We start from the raw sequence: 23,397 nt of genomic DNA, 5'->3' as shown, positions 1-23,397 counted from the left end.
ATTTTCCTTAATTAAAAACACCAACATCATGTGAATGCATCACTTTTGTTCCCTCCCAGGGCATGGGAATGTGCTCTGTTGGGGGATCATTCAATTTTACCCAGAATGTGTGGATTTCTGTGGTTTAGAGCTTTCTTTAGATCTGAGGGACCAGAGTAGTTTTTGGAGGGAATTTTCATTGTTTTCTAAATCTTCTTGAGATGACTGCTTTAATGGATGAGGAGATGAAAATACTGTGTCAGAGCTGTAACAAGTTCATATTTTGTGCATGATGAAAGTCAGAAACAAGATATAAGATATTAAGAACTGCAGAGGAAAAAAATATTATATTGCTGATTTTTCCAGCCAATTAATTGGGTTTCACAAGTACAGTTCAAGCATGAAAAGCAGAAAAAATTCAATTTTTTCATATGTAATGCATCCAAATTTTGTGCCAATCTTCTGCCACTACTTTAGAAGCAGCAATAGATATGAGAAAAAAACAACTGTGTAGAATGCTCCCTCTATTTAGGCTGTAGCTGCAGTAAATAAAAAGATTTATCAGTGAGGGTGACTGTTGCTTGAATTAAACTTGTGATTCATTACAGAAGGGTAATTACAGTTTTAAATTTTTTTGGTTTCTCATCTTTATGTAATTTACTCAATCTAAATATTAGGAATGCTTTTTCTTTGGAGTTTTTTAGTGTTCTGACTGCTTTGCAAACTCTCACACTTGTGAGAATGATGTTTAAATAAATTGAGGGGATGTAATGTAACTTTCTTCTGCAGGGAATGTTTCTCCAGGATTATGTTAAACTGCCTGTAAGAATAAATCAACTGATACATCAATCTCATGAGCTGAATAGATTTTCATTTATCATCTGTCCAATAGGCTCTACCAGGGTGCTTCATACAAAGCAATAAAAATGTAGCTACATTGAAGTGAGGCATATAATGGCTTATCCTTCTTAAAGTCCTTTTCTGAAAGGTTTTCTGCACACCTGCTGTCCTAGCCCGAGTGCTTTACCTGATCTGTCACTCTTGCTGGCATCCCTCTAGTTTGAATGATGCTCACAGAGATGTAGAGCTGAGCCATAGGTTCTGTCTTAGCAGTGTAAATATTATTTCCACTTATAAACAGTATTAAACATTAAATGCAACTCATTTGTTCAGCATAGCCTGACAAATGGAAACATTTACTTGGCATTCCTTAGGATTGTAACTCACTATTTTAGGTCCTCAATCAACAAGAGAGGAAAATAAATGCTGTTTACATGGAATATATACATAGAGAGCTAGAAAAAATATAATTAAAAGATCACCTCTCAATATCCCTGTATCCCATTGTCATTTTTCCATTGGTAGAGATTATTGAAATACTTACCTGCATGTGAACCTGCCTAACAAACACGATAAATCTTTTGCCAGTTAACCAAGAAATTTGCTAATCTGAGAAGGGATTTGTTTAACTCTGAGAATCCATACAGCCTTGGCTCTGTGCTCCTGCGTCGAGGGAGATGCTTGGAAATGGAGTGGTGAAAGAGACTAATGGCAGCTGTTACTTGAGACAAGATAGTCTTTTCATGTCTAAAAAGGTGTCAGGCCCTGCCATATTATAGCAGCAGATGAAAGGAAACTGCAGTTAGAATATTACTGGGAGTTGTTGTAAACCCAAGTGCTACTGACGAAACCATAAACTCGGCGCTAGATTTAGCGCTTGTTCCTTCAGGAAACAAAACACTTTAACTGTTCCGAGAAAACAAAATTACCATGGGTGACAGAACCACTCTGCACAGTTCTGCTCACGTATCCTGCATTATAGTACATCATTAGAGTATATCAGTACTGAATTGAATTTATCACATAAGAAACTTTAAAAGTTCTTTAAGCCCAAGCCTTGTCTCCAGCCCTGCCCCAATTTCCTCTGACCAAGTTGTAGAGGTGTTGCTACTTCAGAGACTGAGCACAACTGGAGAAAGGGGCATACCTTTGAAAATCTTGTTTATTAAAAAGTACTTGCCCTACTAAAATTCCTGATGGATATTTAATTTTCATTAGTTGCCTGAATAAAAATTAATTAAAGAAAAGAAGTTATTCAGAAATATTTCAAATGCCAACATAGTGTAGAAGTAGTTCTACATTTGTTATTTTAATAACAATTTGTTACTTTAATATCTTTTGTTATTTGTATTTGTTATTTTAACATCTCATTTTAAAATGCAGTTTACTCTGCTAGAGCACCTCTGCAGCTAAGCTAGAAGCCCAGCTAGTTTCTCACCAAATATTTTTCAAAAAGTTTGGATCTGTGGTAATATTTGGGTGTCCTTTGATAGAAGGAACTGTGAGTGTGGTCTGTTTTGGATAATTTCACGGGCAAACTAGATGAACCCTTTCAGGCTATCTTAGTCCTCCATCCCAAGATCTCAGTGTTGCCCTGGCAGTGACAACACATAACAACAGGCAGATGAGACAGGCCCAACGCTGGAAACAGCCCAAGTTTTATCTGCCTCAAAACCATGAAATCTGGGCTCCCCTTTGAGCTGAATTCAGACTGTCAGTCCAACATGAATGCCACATCCCAGAGCAGATTTAGCCTTTAAGCCTTTCTCTCTCTTGGCTCACTGCAGTGTGTTGCAAACATTGTCTTTGAACTTTATGCATTGGAGAGTTAAATTTGCTGCTTGATCTACAGCTGGATGGGAAAGAGCCCCAAACTCAGTCTCAGAATCCCCAAAATCTGGAAAAGGGCTTCAAGAGTGACAGCCACATGCATACCTAATATACAGGGGCTTCATAGGACTTTATCTCCAGACCAAATGTATTGCTAGTTTTTTTTATTATTGAATGGTTTCTTTTCCTTTTTTTCTTTTTACCTGCCAGTTAGAAATGTGCAATAGAGTCTGATTTCTGCTAATTAGTGCTGTGCCTTCCTGATGGAAAGAAATCAGCAGTGGCTGTGCTGACAGTCTTCTGGGCAGTCACTCACATGTGCTGCCCTAAGCTGTGATGTGGGCTGGCTTTGGCTGGCAGTCACACCAAAGAAATGGAGGGTGCAGGAGGGGTACGTGAGGATGTAAAGGCTTTGCCTGGGAATTATCAAAAAATTGAGAAAGGTGATGCTGATGTTACAGAGAAGTTTAGGAAATGTAACAGAAGAGCAGGAAATAGAGCAGGAAATAGTACAGTGGAGTGGCATAGGGCATATATGAATCCTGAATTCCCAAGCACTTGTGTTGCCAGGTTTGGTATAACCTCCTGGGAAAGCCCAAGGCATGCAGATCAGCAACTCAGCCAAAGTGTTTTCCTGTGTGTGGCTCCTACAACTTTTAGTGAGCATGCACAGCCCAACTTCTACTCCTTTCCCAACATCTACTTCCAACACCTATTCCTTTCTATTGCCTTTTAACCGAAGGATACAAGTTTTTACAGCATGATTTCAGGTAGAGATTTGTGTTCTCTGTGTTTATTATTTATCATGAGGTGTATGGGATTTATACATGTTCTTCCAGTCAGTCAAATCCAAGGGAAGGGTTTGTGTTCATGCATCTCCAAACAGAAATACGCCTTTGTTCTGGCATCTACTGAAATGCCATCATTAAAGAGGGTGTCACTTTGTTTACCTTTCTAAAAATCCCTTTTCTTCTTGCAGATTGCTTAGAATTTGTAAGAAAGATATTTGTTGTAGCCTCACTATTTTTATTTATGATTTCTAAAGAAATACTGTTTTCAAGTTGATGGCATTTGTTGTTTCCTCCCACTATTACAGTCACTTGCTGACTGCTATGGTTTTTAGAATGGTAATGGTAAAAACTCATAGAATATGTTATTCTACTGTTCTGTTTTAAAATATTCTTAGCAATACCAGAAGAAATCACTACAATAATCATATAGATAAAGAGTTCTGAGATATAATAATGAAAACAAGCACGATGAACAGTGAGATTTTCTATTTGGAGTTGGTGGTGGCTTTTTCACCTTCAAAGGCCAAGTTTCTATTTACCAAAGAAACCTTTATCCAGAGCCTTCTAATCCATCACCTTCCACATTGTAATCTCTGGTGTTGATGGTTTGGAAAGTGGGATGAAAAATATCCTGTAATAATCTGTTGATTTCTGTATAACAATCTGGCATATTTAATAAAATTTTTTAAAAGGCCACTAATTCTTTGCTTGTTCTGTTATCAACAGCTTACTACTGAGGCCTTGTGGAGAGAACATTCCTCTCCCCACACTGATAAGCTGAAGAATAACTATGTGAAATGAGCATGTGGCTGTCACATTGAAAATGTTTGAATTTTTGTGGAGAACTGTAAAAATCCACCAAGATTATATTCCTTCCAATAATAGTGGTGTTATCTTGCAAAAACACTCTTTGTAATGGTATATTTACCTCGGAAGATACCAACAATTTAAGGTTGGGATTTTTTTTTCTACTACAAAACCAAACTGTTTGTGCTGGGAACCCATAAATTACAGATTCAGAAAAAATTGCTATCAACAATCATTGGTGTTTTCCAATGGCCAGACCCCTCTCACCACAGAAGCCAAAGACTTGGAGCTGCTCTGACATGACAGTGAACAGGGAGATTCCAAAATTGGGGGGTCCTCATCCAGATGGGTACCACATGATCTGGTGTAGCCCTCTTGTATGGAAATCTTACAACCTTGTTACTCGTGCCTGGGGAAAAGACCTGAGTGTGTATATTGTGATTAACTAGTGTAACTTGGAATATAACCAAGCAAGTGACTTTGGCAGGATGAATGTTTCAGAGAGGGAATATATTAAAAATCTGACCAAAGAACAGCCCGTGAGGCTCTTCTCCACCAGTGTCCATGGTGCAGACAGAAGTTACCAGTACAGATATTTTGGGAAATCCCACCACACCCACCTGAGGACACCTTCAGAAGAAGCTTGTGGAGCTCAGGGTGCCCAGTCAGCTCCTCCAGACATTGCCTTGTTCAACCCAACCAAGAGCTTTCTGACAGCAGTCTATCCTCTTTCACATTCCAAATAAAGTTTACTTAACAAAACCTTTCGGCAGTTGGTTATTTAACAAAATACAGTGCTAGGATTTCCACTTGTGAATAAAGATAGTGCGATTGTGGGGGTTTATAACTCTTGCTATTTGAGTCAAACTGATCAGATATTCTATTACATCATTAAAACTATTCATAAAAAACTCCAAGACATAGTATGCCTTAGGAAAGTAATTATGTTTGCAGAATGGCAGCCAATAGTAAAGATGGGTACAGCATCTATCTGGAGAATACACAGTTTAGGAAGTGCACAATAAAAAATTCCTCTAAATGTGATTCAAGCTAAGAAGACAGTTGATAATTGCTTTTATATCAATCACAGTAGCTCACAGTTTGGCAATGAAAAGGAGTGGCTTATTGTAAGTGCTCTTTTATTAATCTATTGTCACAGATCTCACTTTAATAACAACATTCTGCGATCACATATATTATTTATGGATCATTTGAAGAATCTGCTATGCAGATATTCGGATTAGTGGGCTATCAAACCATTAGCCAAATAAATCTAAAGGTAATAAAACTCACATGAAGATAGATGACTTTCTTTTTCTTGTTCTTTTCAGCTAATTCAGGCTAATTTAAGCCTTTCACAGAATGGTGATAATGAAGGATTTGTTCTCAGCAGCGTTATGGCAGGTGATTTGCATTTGAAAGTTTGACACATTTATAGGCCTTTGATCTTTTCCCCTCAGTGCTTGTGCCCCTGGCCAGACACCTAGTGCAAGTTTTACCAGGTGGAATATCTAGGAGCAAAAGTAGCTCTGAGCCACCCTGAAGATGTATACTAGAAAAAAATAATTAAGCTATTTGTGTCCAGAAAATATTTTATTGCTGAATTTGAGTGGCCTTTATGTAACACTGGAAAGAAAATATGCTGAGACTTGCTTCATTACAATTTATTTTAAATTAGAGAGAGTTCTCTTGGAAAATTTTATAAAATACAGTCTGATGACCCACTAGCTATAAAGACTGGCTTCTTCTATAGATTTGAATTTATTTTTGAAAAGAACTTCTTCCTGCAGGACACTTGAAGAATTTTGACACCAAGTGAGAAAAGATTGTGGCAGCCATGGAGCCACATATTAAATATTATTTGAAATTTTGCTTTGCTATAAAAAAAAAATAAAATAAAATAAAAAAATAAGAAAAAATTAACTCTCCGGGTAAGAGAGCTATCTTTGGGCTGGAAGAGGAAGCCAAAATAAAAAAAAATCACGGTGCTGCTGGCATCATGAGTATATGTGAGCATAATCAAAGACACAACCCTAGGATATATAAAGATGTTCTTATCAGACCCCAAAATAAGTAGGAAGTCAAAGGATTCAGTAGGAACATAGCTGAGTATTTGAAACAGGAGTATTGCACCCCTCATGATTTTTTAACATTTCACATAACTAGCTGATTCCTCTGCTGGAGGAATGATGAATTCCAGGTGTGTGAGCCAGTGCCTCATTTCATTCTCATCTCAGATTCGATTTCTAAAGTAGTGTGAGTTCACTAATTAAAAATTCCCTGATGAAATTCCATCCTGTTCCACTAGCAAAGATATTTCTACAAATTGAGCTTTTCCTCTGAAAGAATATAAGGCTTGGTGGGCTCCTTGGAGGAGAACAGCCAGTCTGATCTCAGGAGGTGTCTGGCCAAACAGCCTCAGGCTCTAGGTTTTATTTGGGAGGATGCAGGTCACCACCCCAGAATACTCGGCCTTTTTAAAGCTGTGTAATGAGTACTGATTAGCCATTGTCTGGAGTCCACTGAAACTAGCAGGGACTATGTAAATGTTAGTTTACTTTGGATGCACATCAATAGGGAAACCCCAATAACCCTGCTGAGTCCCTGCGGGTTTTTTTCCCTGCCTCTCCTTTAAAAGATGCTCCTTCAATCTAAGAGTTAACTTCATGTTGAATGTACTTGAAAATTCAGTTCCCGATACATTTTGTTCTTCAAAAGAGAACACCATCCATCTGTGTTACTTTGCTTTCAACTCATCACGGAATGTCAGATACCAGATAAGAGGGAGACACTGATGAATGCGCATCCCAGCCTGACAGGGCAGGTCAATGTCAGGGAAATCAACATTTTCACTTTTTTTCCCCTTTGTTTTTATTTTTACTACAACCCATTTGCCAGTATTTACGGTAGAAAACCATTTCTCTGGAAGCTCAACTGGCTTAAAGCAGTATCAACCAGAAAATTTACATTTAATTGCTTTCTACCTCCATCCCCATTTTATACAGTCTGTGACCGCTGTGGTGGGCACTACAGAGATCTCTGCAGAGAGCTGATCCCTCCCCGCCACAGCCTGTGTCCAAGGAAGGCAGATTTGGGGAGCAAGAGCAGAAGACAGGGAAAATATCTCTTTGTGAGCATGCATGTCAGTGGCAGGGCTGGGAATGGGACACTGGTGACCTGATTTCCATCCTGATTGTGACCTGATCGTGCTGCCCCTGCAGACCATGCTTCACTGTCCTCCCTGGATTGCAGCAAGCTGCATCCTAAGCGAGTGGAGCTGCAGCCAGGACCAGCTGCCTGCTGGATTTGCATACCTGCTGTTGTGAGATCTACCTGCTTATTCATGCATGCACTGCTTTTACACATCCCAATTACCATTAACTAAGCAGGAACTCAGGCAGGGTGCAAACCAGATGTCTGTGTCTCTCCAGAGTGATGGGGACAGCAGCACACAGCTAAATGGGCTCTCAGAATGAAGGCAAGCTATTGGTAATTGGTAATTCTTTTTTCCTTCTAGGTCTACATTTCACCTTCTCTTTGTCTGACCTGATAGATTCATAAGTTTGACTTACTGGCCCATACTTACATATTCTTGTCAGGAGTTTAAGTTTTTTACTCTGTGTTTAAAAATAGAAACAAAAACCAGTTTCCTAAACAGCAGTGATCTAAAGCATTTTTTTTTCAATTTTACCATCTTAACTGAGTCCTTATCTGTAATCATATACTATAACACTATAACTATTTGATAGGCTGTGTTAGGACTGCCTAAAAAGCTTGTTTCAAGTGGATAATTAAATGTTTCCTGCTTCTAAGGTAACTTTATCCATGCAACTGAGTAGATAAAGAGAGATGTATGATTTATATGAGCAGGACATGTCAAGAAAAGGCATAATTTTCTGTTGTCAGTACCAAGAAGCACCAAAGAGTGAGACACAGAAAATCAAATAGATGAAACTTTAAAGAGAGAGAGAGAGAGAAATTAAATTAATTTCAAATGATAAAGAAAAGAGGAAAAGTAATAATATTTAGTGATAGATGGGACAAACTAGAAGTAGAAAAATTGAGGAGGGGTGGAAAATAAAAGTTGATCATGAGGTAAAGAAAATGAGCAGGGTCCTCAGCAGTTGAGAACACAGACCACTGTACTATGGCCTTGTAACCCAAACACAACTGTGCAAAACTGTAATCAGGCAGGAAAATATCTGTGTCTTCTATCACAGCAGGAAACCTGTAATGCATCACTGAAAGGTCAAGGACTTTTAAGACTCAGAAATGGTGTTGCATCTTTCCTGCAGTGTGCAAAGGGCCTGGTTGCTCTTTTTCTCACCTCCCACCAGGTAGCTGCAGTGGCAGCAGGGCCAGGGCAGACCCAGGTCCCTGGCCCTCTGCCCACACACCACACTCACTGGTGACCTTCCTCTGCCCTTGATCCAGTGCTCCAACCCACCAGGCTTCCCAGGTCTTCTAAGAACCTGCCTCCCTGTCTCCCTGAGCCTGTGCTGCTGAATGGGTTATCCCAGCCAGCACAGGAATTTGCCTTTGCTTTCTTTGCATATCCCAAGGCTGCTCCCAGATAATCTTCTCCAGTTGCTCTGATGGAAGCTCTTCTCTCCAAGACATTAGCCATTACCCACACTTCAATACCATTTGAGAACCTCTGCATATGCAGCATTACCTACAAGATATGTGAACAATTTTACTCAAATATATTAATGAGACTCTTATAAGAATGAGTTTAATTAGGTAAGCAAAATTCATGGAAGCACTCTGAGCAAATGTAAAAAAAAAAAATCTCCAAATTAACATCCCATTCAGATTCATTAATATCCTGAAGGACAGACTCTTTTTTTTTTTTTGTGGGATTGAATGTGATTAAAATTAAGATTTAGCAACTTGACAATAAATTTATGATTTCAGTTTGAAATCAATGCTCCTCACCCATGGGCTAACCATGTGCAATGAAAGGTGCTCAGACACAGCATTTTATTTCAGAATGTGAAATATGTAAGTGCTAAATAAAATCTGTAATCTAACATTTGTATTTTGTCTCTTATCCAGACTATTGATCTGTTTTATAATCATGAAATTGAACTGAGACTGCCCAGAGCATAACTTCATTTAGCACAGAGATCAAACATGGTTTATGTTAGCAGCACACAGCAATTCTGCACATCAGTGCTAGGATGTGGGGGAGGAAGAAATGAGCAGATACTGAAGAGGAAGTTCAGTGGAGAAAAAGGAACAGCCTGAGCTGAAATGTAATCACAGAAATTGAAAAATAGCTGTCTTTACAAACACCCAGCTTCAGCTCAACTACAGTCTCAACTGATCTTTTAATGAAATTGTCCTGGCTATTGGAATTTCATGTAAGATTTATCTAGTTTTGGAAAATTCATCATGTTGCAAAATGAATGCATGAAAGCCCATTTTAATAGCAGGAAAGCAAGAAGACAAACCCTTAGGTGCTATCCCAATTTTTTAATAATGCTTGTGAAACCACTGTTACACATGGCAAAGGTAATCATCCCACTGTTCGTGGCACAGTAAAAGAAACACTTGGGGATAAAATACATTGTACTTCACAATTTATTAAATTTGAAAGTGTGCTCTTGGGTAAGAGCTTTTGTTGATCTTGAAATACTTGCAACAGGTAACCCTCTACCTCTCCCATGAAAAACTGAGATATATCCACTCCATTAAAGCAGACAACAGTTTTTAAAATTAAATATGAAGGCTGACATAATTAGCTGCACTAAGAGCTAAGAGAGTTTTCTGGCAGAAACAGCTTCTGTTATTTTGATAATATCTGTTACTTCTCATTTCTGAGCAAAATCTTACTAGGCTTTTTCTTCCCCAGCTTTGCCTCTTCATTCTGCCTGAAGTAGTCAGTGGACATTAAAGACCAACCACATAGTCGAACCTCCTTTCAACTTCTGTTAACAGGGGTATTAAAAAGGCATTCCTAAATATCAGCTGAAAACCACTAGGTAATAAAGTCTCTACTTGAAAGGTGGGTAGGTGTAAATTCCACACGTAGGGCTTTTCATCTGGGAAGCCAGTTGCTTGGAGATCAGATGTTTTAAATGAATTGCGGAGCTGATGTCACTTGTCAGTCGACGGAGACTGACACTATTTGGAGGATCAAATACTTACATTTGAGGATCTAAAGCAAATAGATAAGTCCTGATCTTACCAGCCCAACACCAGAGAGATGCTTGTTCACTATGCAAAGCCCTGGAGAGATCAGTGATACTCACATGACTGTTTCTTCTCCATGAGCAGGGTCCAGTCTGGATGTTCTGGAGCTGCGCCCTTGAGAACATTAGAAGTTTTAAATGTAGATTTTTAAACAGCATTAGAACGAGACTTTTTCTGGTCTCACTACAAATTGTTAACAACATTTTATTTTGTGCTACCACAGGTTTCCATTAGCAAAGATTAGACATCCACTTTACACATTATTTTCATTGATTACAGTAAGGGCTTTGGGTTTCCTCATATAGGGCTGAACTAAAATTGGACCTCGTTCTCTTATTGCTTCTTTCTGTCTGGGAATTCTAAGTGGCTATGCATCTGCATTCTTCAGCACACTGACCTCAAAAACCCCCCAAATATGTGGATTTGTTGACCAGCTTGCTTATTTAGAAGTCTTTTTTGTTTCAATAGAGACTGGACCCAGATTAAACCTTCTTCCACAAGTAGGAAGGAAGCTTCAAGGTCTAAAAATTCTAAAAAAAATTAAATTATTCTATTCAAACTGAGGCAAAGCCCCAAAAAGGAGAGAAGCATAGTCTGGTGGATAATGTGGGTCTGGATAACAAATGTGGTGGATCCTTTCCTTCCTTTATTGCCATCTTGGGTGTAAACAGAGGTGTTCAGCACTGTTTTTCAGAAGTGTTGAACACCTGCTGCGTCTGCTGAAGTTAGTGAGACCTGCAGCTGCTTGCCCCACGTTTATATGTGGTGATTGGCCCCTGGGGCAGGATGGCCACAGACATCTCCACAGTGAGCGGGTGGCACTGCAGCCAACACTTGGGGAACTGTTTGTAAAAGAGGAGGTGAACAGACTTTAAAAGCTTTTGGGAGATTTTTGTTTGTTGTTGTTGTTTTTTTCCCCCCACATTACACACTGCAAGATGAGACTGTATCATTTAACTGCTCTACAAGGATGTTAGTATGACCAGCTCCTTAGGAAAAATAAGCCTAGACTTCTGTCCTGATTGTAAAGGAGGCTGAGTGTGATGAAGTTAGTGTTATTTAAACACATTTATCCACGTTGACTCAGTTTCAGCCTGCATTCTTCCCAGCCACTATAATTTTTTACTCACTGTCTCTTTTTCCTACCAAAATCACAGTAAGATGAAAATACATTCTAATATATCAGTTGTAAATTACTGCACAGAAAAATGCATTTTTTCACCATACAAAATCATGCCATATTATCTAGACTTCTTATCATAAATTTTAAACCTGAAGCTCTAGAAATTTTCTATGCCATGGGTGGTTTGGGTTTTTTTAAATGGAAAAATTTTTGCTCCTTTCATGCATCCATGTTCCTGTGATGAGTTCAAAAACATGAGTAGGGAACATTTCATTTTAAAGGACACGAAGATTGAGATGCTAGCCTTTGTACTGCAGAATAGATTATTGAAATGAAAATCCAAACTACCAGTCAAGAAGAAAATGCCTTATCATTTTTTGTCAGTTCATATTTCATGAGTGTTAGTCTAGTATCTTGCTTTCCTTTAATGTTTTGACATTATTAGAGGACAAAAAGGAAATTCCCAAAATTTCCAGGAGGCAGAATAAAGATCACAAAACATCTCTTTTTACCCCCCTTTTCTCTGAATCTACTGCTTAGAAAGAGGCCACCTGAAATACTAGACTTTCTTAACACTTTAATGAGAGCATCCAATCATCATAGGGTTTAGAAAATACATCAGTTATCCTGTAGCCTTGCCTTCCTCTGTATGATACTTTTTAAAGTGTTATGAATAACAGTGAGAACTGTTCTACCGTTCCCATTGATTCTTTGCGTGTTATAATTTTCTGTACTTTGCAAATAATTTCCTAAGTGAGAATTCTCATTATTGTGGGTGCAAATGTAGCATTGTCCAAAACTACTTGATCCAAGAACAGCTGCATTCCAGGAGAGTCTGCAGACTCACACAGGCTGTGGATCACACCAGGACCATGGAGAGGTGTCACACAGCTTCCCAATTCAGCCAAAACTGAGGCACACCAGACTCGGATTTGAGTCTGTTCAGGGAACCTGGGGGTTGTGGCCAGAATTGGTGGCTAGTTTTCCAAACAGAACCTCTGCCTGTAACTCCACCAGCAGAGCAAACAGGGCACAGCCCCTTCTTTGGCTCTGAAGATGTGCTGTGGCAATGCTTGCTTCAGCTGGGGGAAACCCTTTGCTCACCCCTGTGCCCTCAGTGGCCTCTCCTGGACCACAGTCAGGCAGCATTTGGGGCATAAATAGGTGTGTCCAAACTAAAACAGGGAGCACAATGGTCATAAAAAGGATGCACAACAACTGCAAGGCATTAGGCCCACATTATATATTAATACAGAAAAGCCTGTAATTTCTTCTTGCTTGCATGCTCACAAGATTCAATGATTTTTTATGCAACCAGAGTTGTTGTCTACATACTCTCATATCCTGCCTTGGCTGCTCTAAACATTTACTCATAAGATATAAGAAAAGATACAGCTATTGCTATAATTTGCATTCCTCTTCCCTGCCTAATCTTAACTGAATCCAAATACATAAGAACACAGAGATGAAATCAGAATGTGTTAATCTCTCATTCAAAGCAAAAATCTGTACAAAATCTAGGACATGCAAAAAATCTTTCCCTCCCTTGGTGTCTGAGCAACACTTTCTATGATTTGCCCATAAATCACCTGGTGAGGCACATTATTCATAGCAACCAAACATGTGACTTCTTGAAGATTTTGCTTCTAATTTTGACTGCATTAAATTACTATTTGGTTCCAAAATGAAAACTGCTGTACATAACAGTCTATATATGTGCTCACTACGTGTATTTTTAATATATTTATATATTCCATATGCATCTATTATCCACATGTAGACATGTATACATACAAGATCCCTATTTATGCAAAATTAGATCTTGGGACCACGTGACCATTGTCTTGGTACTCAATGAAACCATTCAGATCACTGAAGTCACAAAAAATACCTGTAATCTTCTCTTAATTTTAGCTTTTAGGAGCTAAATGAAAGCTTCATGCTTCTTAGGACTGTTTAATCTTATTTTCCTTAAAGAAGGACCAGAGAAGAGCTCAGAATAGGATGAGGTAACCATAAAACACAAAGCAATCCTGTCTGTAGGAGCTGTGCCCTGAGTTCTTGTGTGGGGTAGATGTGTGGGGTGGTAGTCAAACTTTCTCAGCCCTGGTTGAAATGCAGAAGTCATTCACTTTTTGGTACTTTCTTATTCATCTCAGCATTAAACCAGTAAGTGTCTCATAAGATGCCTCTTAATGTTTTGATACCTAACCTATAAAAACTCACAAAAGCCTTCCCAGTGACTGAGTATGCTGAGTATTGGATTGGCTTTTTTTTCTGTGTGGTTGTAGTGAGGATTTCACAGAAGGAAGTGGCATGTTCCAGAAAACCTCAGCATGCTTTGGCTGTGTGCCATTCTGAGGCATTCCCTGCCTTTGTTTGGAGTGGTTTATGGAGAATACAGAGATCATTACACAGAAGGAAACTCTAAAATAAATCCTACTTTTATTTTTTCCTCCAGCTTGACACTCTTTCTCCCCTTCTTTTCATTATATATTACAATTTGCTTCCATTATGTGCCAAAACAAAGTCATGGCTGGCAGCCAAGCTGCTCAACAGCTGCAGAGTTCAGGAGTTTTGGACAGTTTTCCTGGCTCTCCTAATGCTTTGCTGTGTGATTTGGGAAAGTTCCTCCTTGCCTCCACTTATCCATTTCCCCAGAGTAATAGAGAACATTAATCATCACTGTAAGCTGCACTAAAGCCTAGAGATGAAAAGTGCTTGTTATTAATGGTATTAATTTATAAGTTATACATTTTCACTTGAACTGTGAAACATAATAACCACTGTTGCATTGAACTGGGACTGGAAATCGGCTTTTTTGGCCATAAGAACAGACTCCTAGAGGTAGAAAATTTTACAGAAGTAGCTTCTAGTCTTCTCTAACAAATATATAGTCTGTATATTACTTTGAATTAAATTTCCATGGAAAACATTTGTCTGGACCCAAAGTTTATACACTGCATACTTTGCTTCCTAGACCTTTCTCTTTAATTAAGTTTTCTTATTTTTTTAATGAGGCTTTGACCTTGTTTACAATTAGAGATTTCCTTTTTGATTTCCCAGTCATGTATTAAAATAGCACATAAAGCTCCAAACTGCAGGGGATTGCACTGCAGTTCTTTCCTCCTTTCTCATACTGAAAACCAAAGTGATTGGTTTCTCATGAGTGCACAGAGCCAAAACACTCACAAATCCAAACCAACCATCTTTGCCTTTCACAATTACCATGCAGATAAGAGACTGTCCCAGCAGCAGTCAGCATGGATCACGTTTTCTCTGCCCTGTGCCATCACCTTCAGTCACCCCGAAATCAGGGCTCAATGGCTTAAATTCTAGGGTTTGTGTTACCGACCAAGAAATTCTGGATCTGTAAATTGTTCTATAAAATGGTGAATTTTCTTTTTCCTCTCTCACCACTTTTCCCCCCAGCCCAATGCTCGATGTAGATGCGCAGCCCTAATCGGTTTAGTTGCAAGAAGATAATCTTTTTTTCTCCCTTTCTTGCTGCTGCCTGTTAGCTTAAAGGCTTTTTAGCTGAAGGTTGATAATTATCACTGAGAAGAAACTAGCACATCAGGAGTTCATTTTCTGTCTTAGCACTTCTGGCGCTCCTTTGAACTCCTCGCACCCGGCCCGTGTTCCCACTCTGTCACTTTCCTCCCTCCATCATAAAAAGCTCTCGGCAGCCGCCGGCTCCAGCCTTTGCTGGCGGGCTGAGGGCCTCGCTCCTCCGAGCGCCGCTCCGCCATGGACAAGCTGCAGGAGACGCTGATAACCATGGAAGATGCTCTGGGCTCCGAGCACCCCGCCTGCCTGTCATCCTGGGACTGGAAAAGCGCGGCCGGGCCTTTCGAGCTGCACGCCCTGTCGCCGCCGCACAGCCTGTCCCCGACGCCCTCCTTCGAGTCCTTCTCCTCGTCGCCGTGTCCCGGGCAGGCCGAGGCGCCCTACGGCAGCGGCGGCGGCGGCCTGGCGGCCTACGGGCTGCTGGAGCTGCCGGCGGCGCTGCTGCCCAGCCCCGGGCAGGCGCGGCTGCCCAAGGGCACCAAGGTGCGGATGTCGGCGCAGCGCCGCAGGAAGGCCAGCGAGCGGGAGAAGCTGCGGATGCGGACCTTGGCCGAGGCGCTGCACACGCTGCGCGAGTACCTGCCGCCCGTCTACAGCCAGCGCGGCCAGCCCCTCACCAAAATACAGACCCTCAAGTACACCATCAAGTACATCGGCGAGCTCACCGAGCTCCTCAACAGCGTCAAGCGCGCGTAGAGCCCGCCGGCAGCGCCTGCCGGGCACGCTGCGGGCCTTGGAAACAAAAATATCGACATTTCTGCCTCGCCCGAACACGGCGGGGCCCGGCGAGAGCAGCGCAGCCACCGCCGCGCCTGGGACGCGGTGCTGGAGGATTGCCTGAAAACTGAGCTGCAGGTTGCTGAGACGCGGCTCCTGCTCTTTGCCTTTTTTATTTTTTTTTTTTTAAATAATAATTTTGTTTTAATTTTTGAAAGATATTAAACCTAGTCTGAAACAAAAGTAAAAAGCGAAAGCCAGCCGATCATCCTAGGATTTACACATCACCGTTCTGAGCTTGTTTTATAAGGACAGTAGTAAATCTATGGGTGTTAAACTGAATTTATAAAAAATGACAGCAGCTTTATAAGAATACTAAGTGTATTAATTTGTAGGCACTTTAATCATAGGATGAGGAAGAACATGTATTTAGTTCAAATATTGTCTATTTATCCACATTTCCGCTGTACCTAAAAATCAAGTAACTAATAGTGAGAAAATCTTTGCATGTAAAAAAAAAAAAATGTGTCATAGTCTGTATCCTGTATTATAAATCTGATTGATAGATAAGTAAAATCTAGTGATGACTGATAAATATTGAAAACAAAATATAAGCAAACTGACATTTTGTATAGATAAATTCCTGTTCCTCTTTATTAATATATACAGAAGTATATAATTTTTCTGTATTTAATGTGCAAAAAACCCCCTTTCTTTAATCTGATAAATGGTGGAAGATGTTTTTACATCAAATTTCTTAAACAAGATTAGATTGAGATATCCTACTCTCTGACATGAAATAAATTGATTCAGGTTTTGCAAAGATGTGAAGTTGTGAAGTTCTATTCTCAAGGTGTAATGAAATCTAGGGGGGCTCTGGCAATCATGTCATTTTATTAAAAAAACATCAGATCAGCTGTTTCCTACAGCCAGGCACAGTCCTGTAACGCATGCATACAAAAGATTAAAAGCAAAACAACTGGGGATGTAGCTTTAATCTTTAATGACTTTGACTTTCAGCTGATGGGCACCACACCACCAAAAGTATGTACTGCTTTGTAAATCTCATTGCCTGGCTGAGTCATAAGACTTGGGCTATGAAACAAGCTAGAGAAGAGCAAACCCCGGCTGGGGAGAGCTCATTAAGTCAGAGTAGCTTTTTCTGCTGGGGGAGATGTAAGAGAGAGGTAGCAGGTTTGTCTCCCCCCAGATCAGCATGTCTCTGGGGGAAGATGGTTTAGATTTGTGGATAAATCCTGTAGGAGAGCATCACAAAGTTAAAACTTCATTCTCTGTTTTTTCTTTGCCCCTGTTTGTTTGGAAGAAATTACAATTATCTTTGTACATTTTTTTTCTTCCAAGAATCAGCCTAAGCTGATTCAGTGCTCTTCTCACATGGTATGTGCATATTGGGGCAATCTGAATGAAATCCAGCACTATCACAAAAAAGCAACTACCCTGAAATTTATGCAGGTACTACTGTCACTCAGATGTAACCACATTTAAGCATATCCCATATGCTTCTATTTGTAACTAACCCATGATGGATTTGTTTCAGGATTTAATGTTTCAGCAAGAACATAAGTAAAATATTTTTTTAAAGCCCTATGAAATTGTCAAATTAGAAATATGAGGTGGCAACACTGATGTCAGGAGAGTATTCCTCAGTATAAATCTGTGCAGCTGATCCAGCTTTGAGCAGATTTGCCACATAGGGAAGGTCAATCTGGATCCATTTTGCAAAGAATTCAAACTGCATGAGACCCATGGGACCTTACACAGAACCATAACTGAAAGCCTGATCCCGCATTCTTTCTCAAAGACCCAAAAATCTATTAATGGGAAGACTTTTAACTTTGTCCTTTAAATGTTCCACACTTGAAACTACAGGTAGAGACTATGCTCTCCAGGTGTGGAAGCTTCTCGGGTCATGGTTAAAGCAGAGAAACAAGAAGTTAAAAGGATCTTCTTCCATTGTTATTTTATTTAGGACCTTGGCTGGTCATCCAGCATTGCTGCCTCAGTTTACCCATCTTCAAACAGACTGATAACTAATGGCCCCAGAAGGGTGCTGCTCACAAAACTGAGTGATGCTGTGTGGAGAGTGTCCCAGGAGAGGGTACCCTGCCTTGGAGAAGTGGCTCAGTCAGCTTCCCCCCACCCAGTGAAAGAGAGGTAAAGCCCTGAACCAGCTGAGCTGTAACTTTTTACATGCCCAGGGACTTCCTCTGACTCCTTGCAAGTCCAAGGTGGAGCAACAGCTCTAGGCAACCCACGAGGCAAGGCTGTGAGTCCCAAGAACATGGTACTGCCTTTGTGTCAGTGACCCAAACCTTGGCTGTGTCTCTCCCTGGCCCCAGCATTCCAGGCCCACTGTCCCAGGCTCCAGCAGGACAGGGCTGCATCTCAGCTGCCCTAAATCACTCCCTGTGCCACAGTGGGGCCAAAGCCACAGCCACAATGGAGATTGTTTATTAGAATAGGTTGTACCTGTGTACCATTTAATTTGTTTGATCCCCTTTCAGGGCACCTCTCCTTTTACTTGGGGGGATGGTGGGAGCAATTTAGGTGTGGGAATAGGAGAAAGAAGTAGGTTTAGTACCTGCTCGTGATTGAGATATCCCAGGATGTGTCAGATTTGTTCTCCCCTTCAGAAAGAAATGAATTCTTGCTCTGCCTAACATAAAACAGCTCTATAAGCCCCACCTTTTGTAATTCTTCCCCTTGACACACATATTTCACAGATTCAGAGAAAATAATCTGAATTATTGTATCCACAGTACAAGATGGCACAAGTCCTTCTACTATTAAATGTTGGATTTTATTATTCTCGATAAAATTGAGTACAGTTCAGGTTCCTCTTCTTTGTCTTTTAAGTCCAGGAGTTTAGGATATCCAAGTGATGTGAAAGAGATCAAGTTCCCAATTTATCATTATAAGCTCTATCAGGACAGATACAGCTTTATGGACCTTACTAATTCTAAAACACCACCATAATAATCTGTGGAAAATAGGCAAAAATTTGAACCACTGTCTGGAAAAGTTGCACGAGTCACAGAAGTAGAGAACATCTCTCACATAAGAGCACCTTCTCTCAACACAATATGTTAAAAATATGCATGGAAATAAAGCTAAAATAGCTGAAAGGCCATGGTTGAAAAATTAAATTATATTCTGTCTGATAGAGTTGTTCACCATGCTGAAAAGATACAGGAGAGGGAACCAGGGTTAGTCCTACACAATTAACTCTTCTTTCCCTAAGACCTCATCCTTTTGCAGGGTTAGCATGTTACTGAAATTCCTTACCAACTTGGAGAGCAGAGCATGGATCCTAAAGAAGAAACCATCACAACTAAAATATAGTTTTCTACTGTATTCAATATTCTCAGGTACATGAAATCATACTTCTTAAGTGATAATAGCCATAAAATGAAAGGATAGCAGAACAGTCCTCAACTGCTAAAGAGAAAAGGGATAAAGTACATTATAAGATCTACAGAAATTAATTGATTGGAATGGATTTTAGAACCTCAGAAGAAACCTTGAGTTACAGAAGGTCTTGCATTTTAGTTGAACTACCAGTCCTTTACTCCAGTTTACTGATGAGGTCATTACCATCAGTTGTTGCACATAAGTGCATCTTTCTACCTTTTAAAAAAGTATTTTCAGATTTTAAAATACACTTTTCACTGAGCCAGAGACAAACAGCCCAGAAGCAGGCTGAGGGCAAGAGAGATGAGCAAGTGACTCCAAATCATGTGAGATGACTGGACCCCAACAGATTGTTCTGACCTGTTCTTCAAGCTAAGAGTTGTGCCCTTGCCTCCTCTCTGGGTGAATTGCTGAGGGGGGACCAGATGCAACCACAGAGTAATAGGAGTGTCAGGAGGCAGGGAAAAGAGGGATTTCAGCCCCACATCCATCCTAACCCTTTTATTAGGGAAGAAAAAGGCAGGGCAGAACAGGATGTAATGGATTTTATACCAGTTAACTCCTTTGGTTCCATGAGCCAGTCAGCTGGTGCTGCTGGAGGGAGCAGTTGCTGGTACCAATGACATGAAAACCGACTCTGGGTTCCATTTTCTTTCAGGGAGCAGAAGCTGTTCTGGGGCAGCTGGAAGGACATGGTACTGCTCTGTGTAGCAGGAGGCACAGCAATGCCAAGGAGAAGGCCTTGCAGGTAGGGCATTAGCCCAGGATTCAGGAGGCTTGCACAGACAGCCTCACTCAGCAGGGCAGGCTTTCCACCTGAATCCAGGAGCATGGCAACTTCTCTGCCTGCTGTACAGAGGATGCAGCAGCAGCAATACCCAGACAGCCTGAGGAGGGCAAGGAGCTCAAATCACCTCTTGAGGATAAGCATAAGTACCTTGGAGAGACTATTCCCAATAGTTTAAGCCAGTGTCTAAAGGCTCACACACGGAAGAAGCTCCCTAGGCAATCCCCAGCTCTGTGATCCCCAGAGCTCACCCCCCACCCCCCAAGAGAGGGGAGCCTGAGCCGCCCGCACACACACAGTGCTTTGAAATTCTATGCTGAGGAGCACCATGTAGGTGCCAAGAGGTTTTATGGTGACACATTTGGGCTGCACATAGGTGTGCTTGGGACAAAGAAAACCTCCTGCAAATGGGCTTCAACCAGTTCCTTGGGAGAGCTGCTATATCCCCTCTGACCAGGGAAGCCAGGAGCTGTCCTACCAGCTCTGCCTAGCAGTAGCTAAAAATTACTCCACAGAAACATGAATACACCCCCAGCTTCTAAGGGCCCAGTATCTGACTTTTGCTCCCCAACTTATTTGCTATGCAACCCCAAATGCTCTTATTGCCTTTAACAGGCAGGAAACTGGAAAGAGGATTCACAGATCTCAATAAAGCTGTCTGTTACTAATGAGCTGTGGAAGCTGAGTTCTTCTGAACTCCCTTCCCTGATCAAACCCCTGACTTTTTGCTTTTTTGTACACCAACATCAGCCCAGGCTCACACTGTTACAGTACTTGATGTCATGATAAGAAGGACTCAGCTTATTTATGCTTTAAAGCATTTCTTTCCAAGTACAAACCCTTCCAGCATTGTAGCTAACACTGTGTTTAGGTGTTTCTGGACTCACAGGCACAAATAAAAGCAGAAGTTCTATGAAAACAGCTAAAGACTCTAATAGACTTGTGGCAGAAGCCAAGACGTGAACTTCCTTAAGCTTTCCAGATCATTAGAAAGTTGTCAGAATAGGTTTCCCTGTGGATATAGGTGCATAGCATCTACTGAAGACTCTGACATTTAAAGAAAAAGCAAAGGAATATGCCAGTGTGAGAAAAATTGAGACAACAAAAGTAAGTGTCACTTTCCTTAGTTTTTCTGTATTAATAAGTTGTTGCTACTTTAGGTCACCAAAACAGTAAAGTTTTGAAAGACTAGCTGTCATTGAATATAGACTATAGAAAAAATGAGATTTCTGCCTCAAGACCAGATACAAGGTTAGTTATGAGCAGTGACTTATCAACATTTATTTGAAATGGAAATAACTATCTGCAGTATATTTCTGTTATTGTTCTTATTTTCCTATAAAAACAAATCACACCAGACTTCTCTTTTCCCTTGCACTTTTGTCATTCACCTGTTGAAATTGCAGAAAACGTTAAGCATAAACAAAGAAGATTGATCTGCTTTCAACTTGTGTTAACAGGGATATAAAAATAACATCCCAAATACCAGGGGAAAAGCATGTGGTCATAAAATATCCACTTAAAAGGCAAAGAGGTGTTGATAAAACACTTGAAGATTTTTTTTTCTGTTTTATATATATAACCAGGAAGGCAGTTCCTGAATTTTAGTATAAGCAGACACCTCTGAGGTAGAGAAAGAGTACCACTGTCATGTCTTTAAAAGATTTCACTGATATTCAAATGGATTTTGTGTATCTCAGGCTGTTGGAGCATCTGACAAGAAGCTTTATATAAATCCTTGTGCAACCATGGAGGGAAATGTCCTAGAATTTTCCCACATATCAGAAAGGTTGATAGAGAAGATGATTCTTTACATAACTCATCCTTCAAAATGGCACTAAACAAAGCTTTTAAAATAATTGAAGAGTAGAGCCACAGTGTACCTTGGTATCACCTTGCTTTTCTACAGCTCTTAAAAGCCCATCAGTTGATAAAATATCTCAAGGTGTTGACTAAGCTTATGAAAATAAATGAAGGTGTCTTAGACAAGAGTATAAATACCAGATTTATAGGCCTGATGACGTCCTTGAGTTTTGGTTTGAAGAAAAACCAGGAAGCCATAATCAAGACAGAGCTAACAGTACTGAAGTTGGCTGCCCAGCTGCAGGCTTGGCTTTCACAGCAGTTCCTAAAGGTTACATTACTCTCCCCCACACAAATGTAAGAAAGAAGGTGGCTCAGGCTCCTCAAGGCAGCCTGTGCTGTGCTGGTAGAAGATTAAGATTGTCATTCACTCAGCTGGAGAAAACACTGCCTGGTGAGACAGCACAATGTCAGACAGGGAAGTCACCACACCACTTAAAGCACCCTCTGTTGTGTTCTCTTAGGTGCAAAACCCTGGCAGCACATTAGAGGTGTCTCCCTTGATTTCTTAAGGGGTTTTGCCTGCAGATTGAGCACTACCTAATCCTCAGTGGGTTAACACAGGGGAAAGTACTGGCTGCCAAGTCACTGACTTGTCAAATCTGCTGTCAGGCTTGTGTTCTGCACTTTCCTGATATTACCATGTTGATATTCCTCAGTATCACAGCTCCATGGCTTTAGTCTTCACCTACAACAGGAGTAGCAAAATGAATCCTTCATCACCATAGCCTTGTCTGCTGGATCTCGTTATGAAGCCCACATAGATTTTTCCAGACATGACAGTAAGACATTTCTTACAAATATGCTTAGCAGGCAACTGGAAGACAAACAAGACTTACATGAGCTACAATTACAGCACAAACTGTTTAGGGGGATCTCTGTATAGGTAGCAACAGAAATACAATTTTTTTCTACTCTATGCTATCTCACAATATGCTAATAGATTTACAAAATACATTCTTGCTCAAGTTAGCTTTCATAGAAATTTCCTGTTGTATAATTCTCTGTAATCTAAAGTTAAAAAGCAGACAACCATTATTGTGTATTTACCCCAAAAGGATCAAGATTCATGCTAAGCAGTAGCTTTCATTAGAACAGGAAAACACAATATTGAATCCAAACTCTTTTCACACCACTATTCAGATTCAAAGAAGAAATCAAGAAATTTTTTACTCATTAAAAAAAACGAACAAAACACACATAAGAAACTCTGACAGGAACCCCTAAGCATCACATTCTCTTCTAAGGAAAAATTCTGAACACTTTGCAGATAGAATCCATGTACTGTCATTATTACTATCATAAGTCTTCACTACAAATTGTTTCCATTTAGGCTGACAGGATATTCAGCTAAGCAGTCACTGATGTTACTTGTGAGTGATCTGACCCACCTAGGGAAGGCAACTGGACCCTGCAGAGCCACAACCATCCTGCAAGAACCACAGTTTACAGCCTTCCTG

At 40.4% G+C, this 23,397-nt stretch overlaps 1 protein-coding gene across 1 annotated transcript; it reads left to right on the top strand.

Annotated features, from left to right (window-relative positions):
• The first annotated feature begins 14,065 nt into the window (after window positions 1–14,065).
• MSGN1 (mesogenin 1) lies at window positions 14,066–15,891 on the top strand. The gene has a single exon (XM_079299168.1). The coding sequence runs from the start codon at window positions 15,319–15,321 to the stop codon at window positions 15,832–15,834; it is 516 nt and encodes a 171-aa protein (XP_079155294.1). The 5' UTR covers window positions 14,066–15,318; the 3' UTR covers window positions 15,835–15,891.
• Window positions 15,892–23,397: the final 7,506 nt, after the last annotated feature.

The sequence above is a fragment of the Erithacus rubecula genome, assembly GCF_903797595.1.
Source record: "Erithacus rubecula genome assembly, chromosome: 2".
In the NCBI taxonomy this organism is placed as follows: domain Eukaryota; kingdom Metazoa; phylum Chordata; class Aves; order Passeriformes; family Muscicapidae; genus Erithacus; species Erithacus rubecula.
This window is presented reverse-complemented; position numbering and strand designations above follow the sequence as displayed.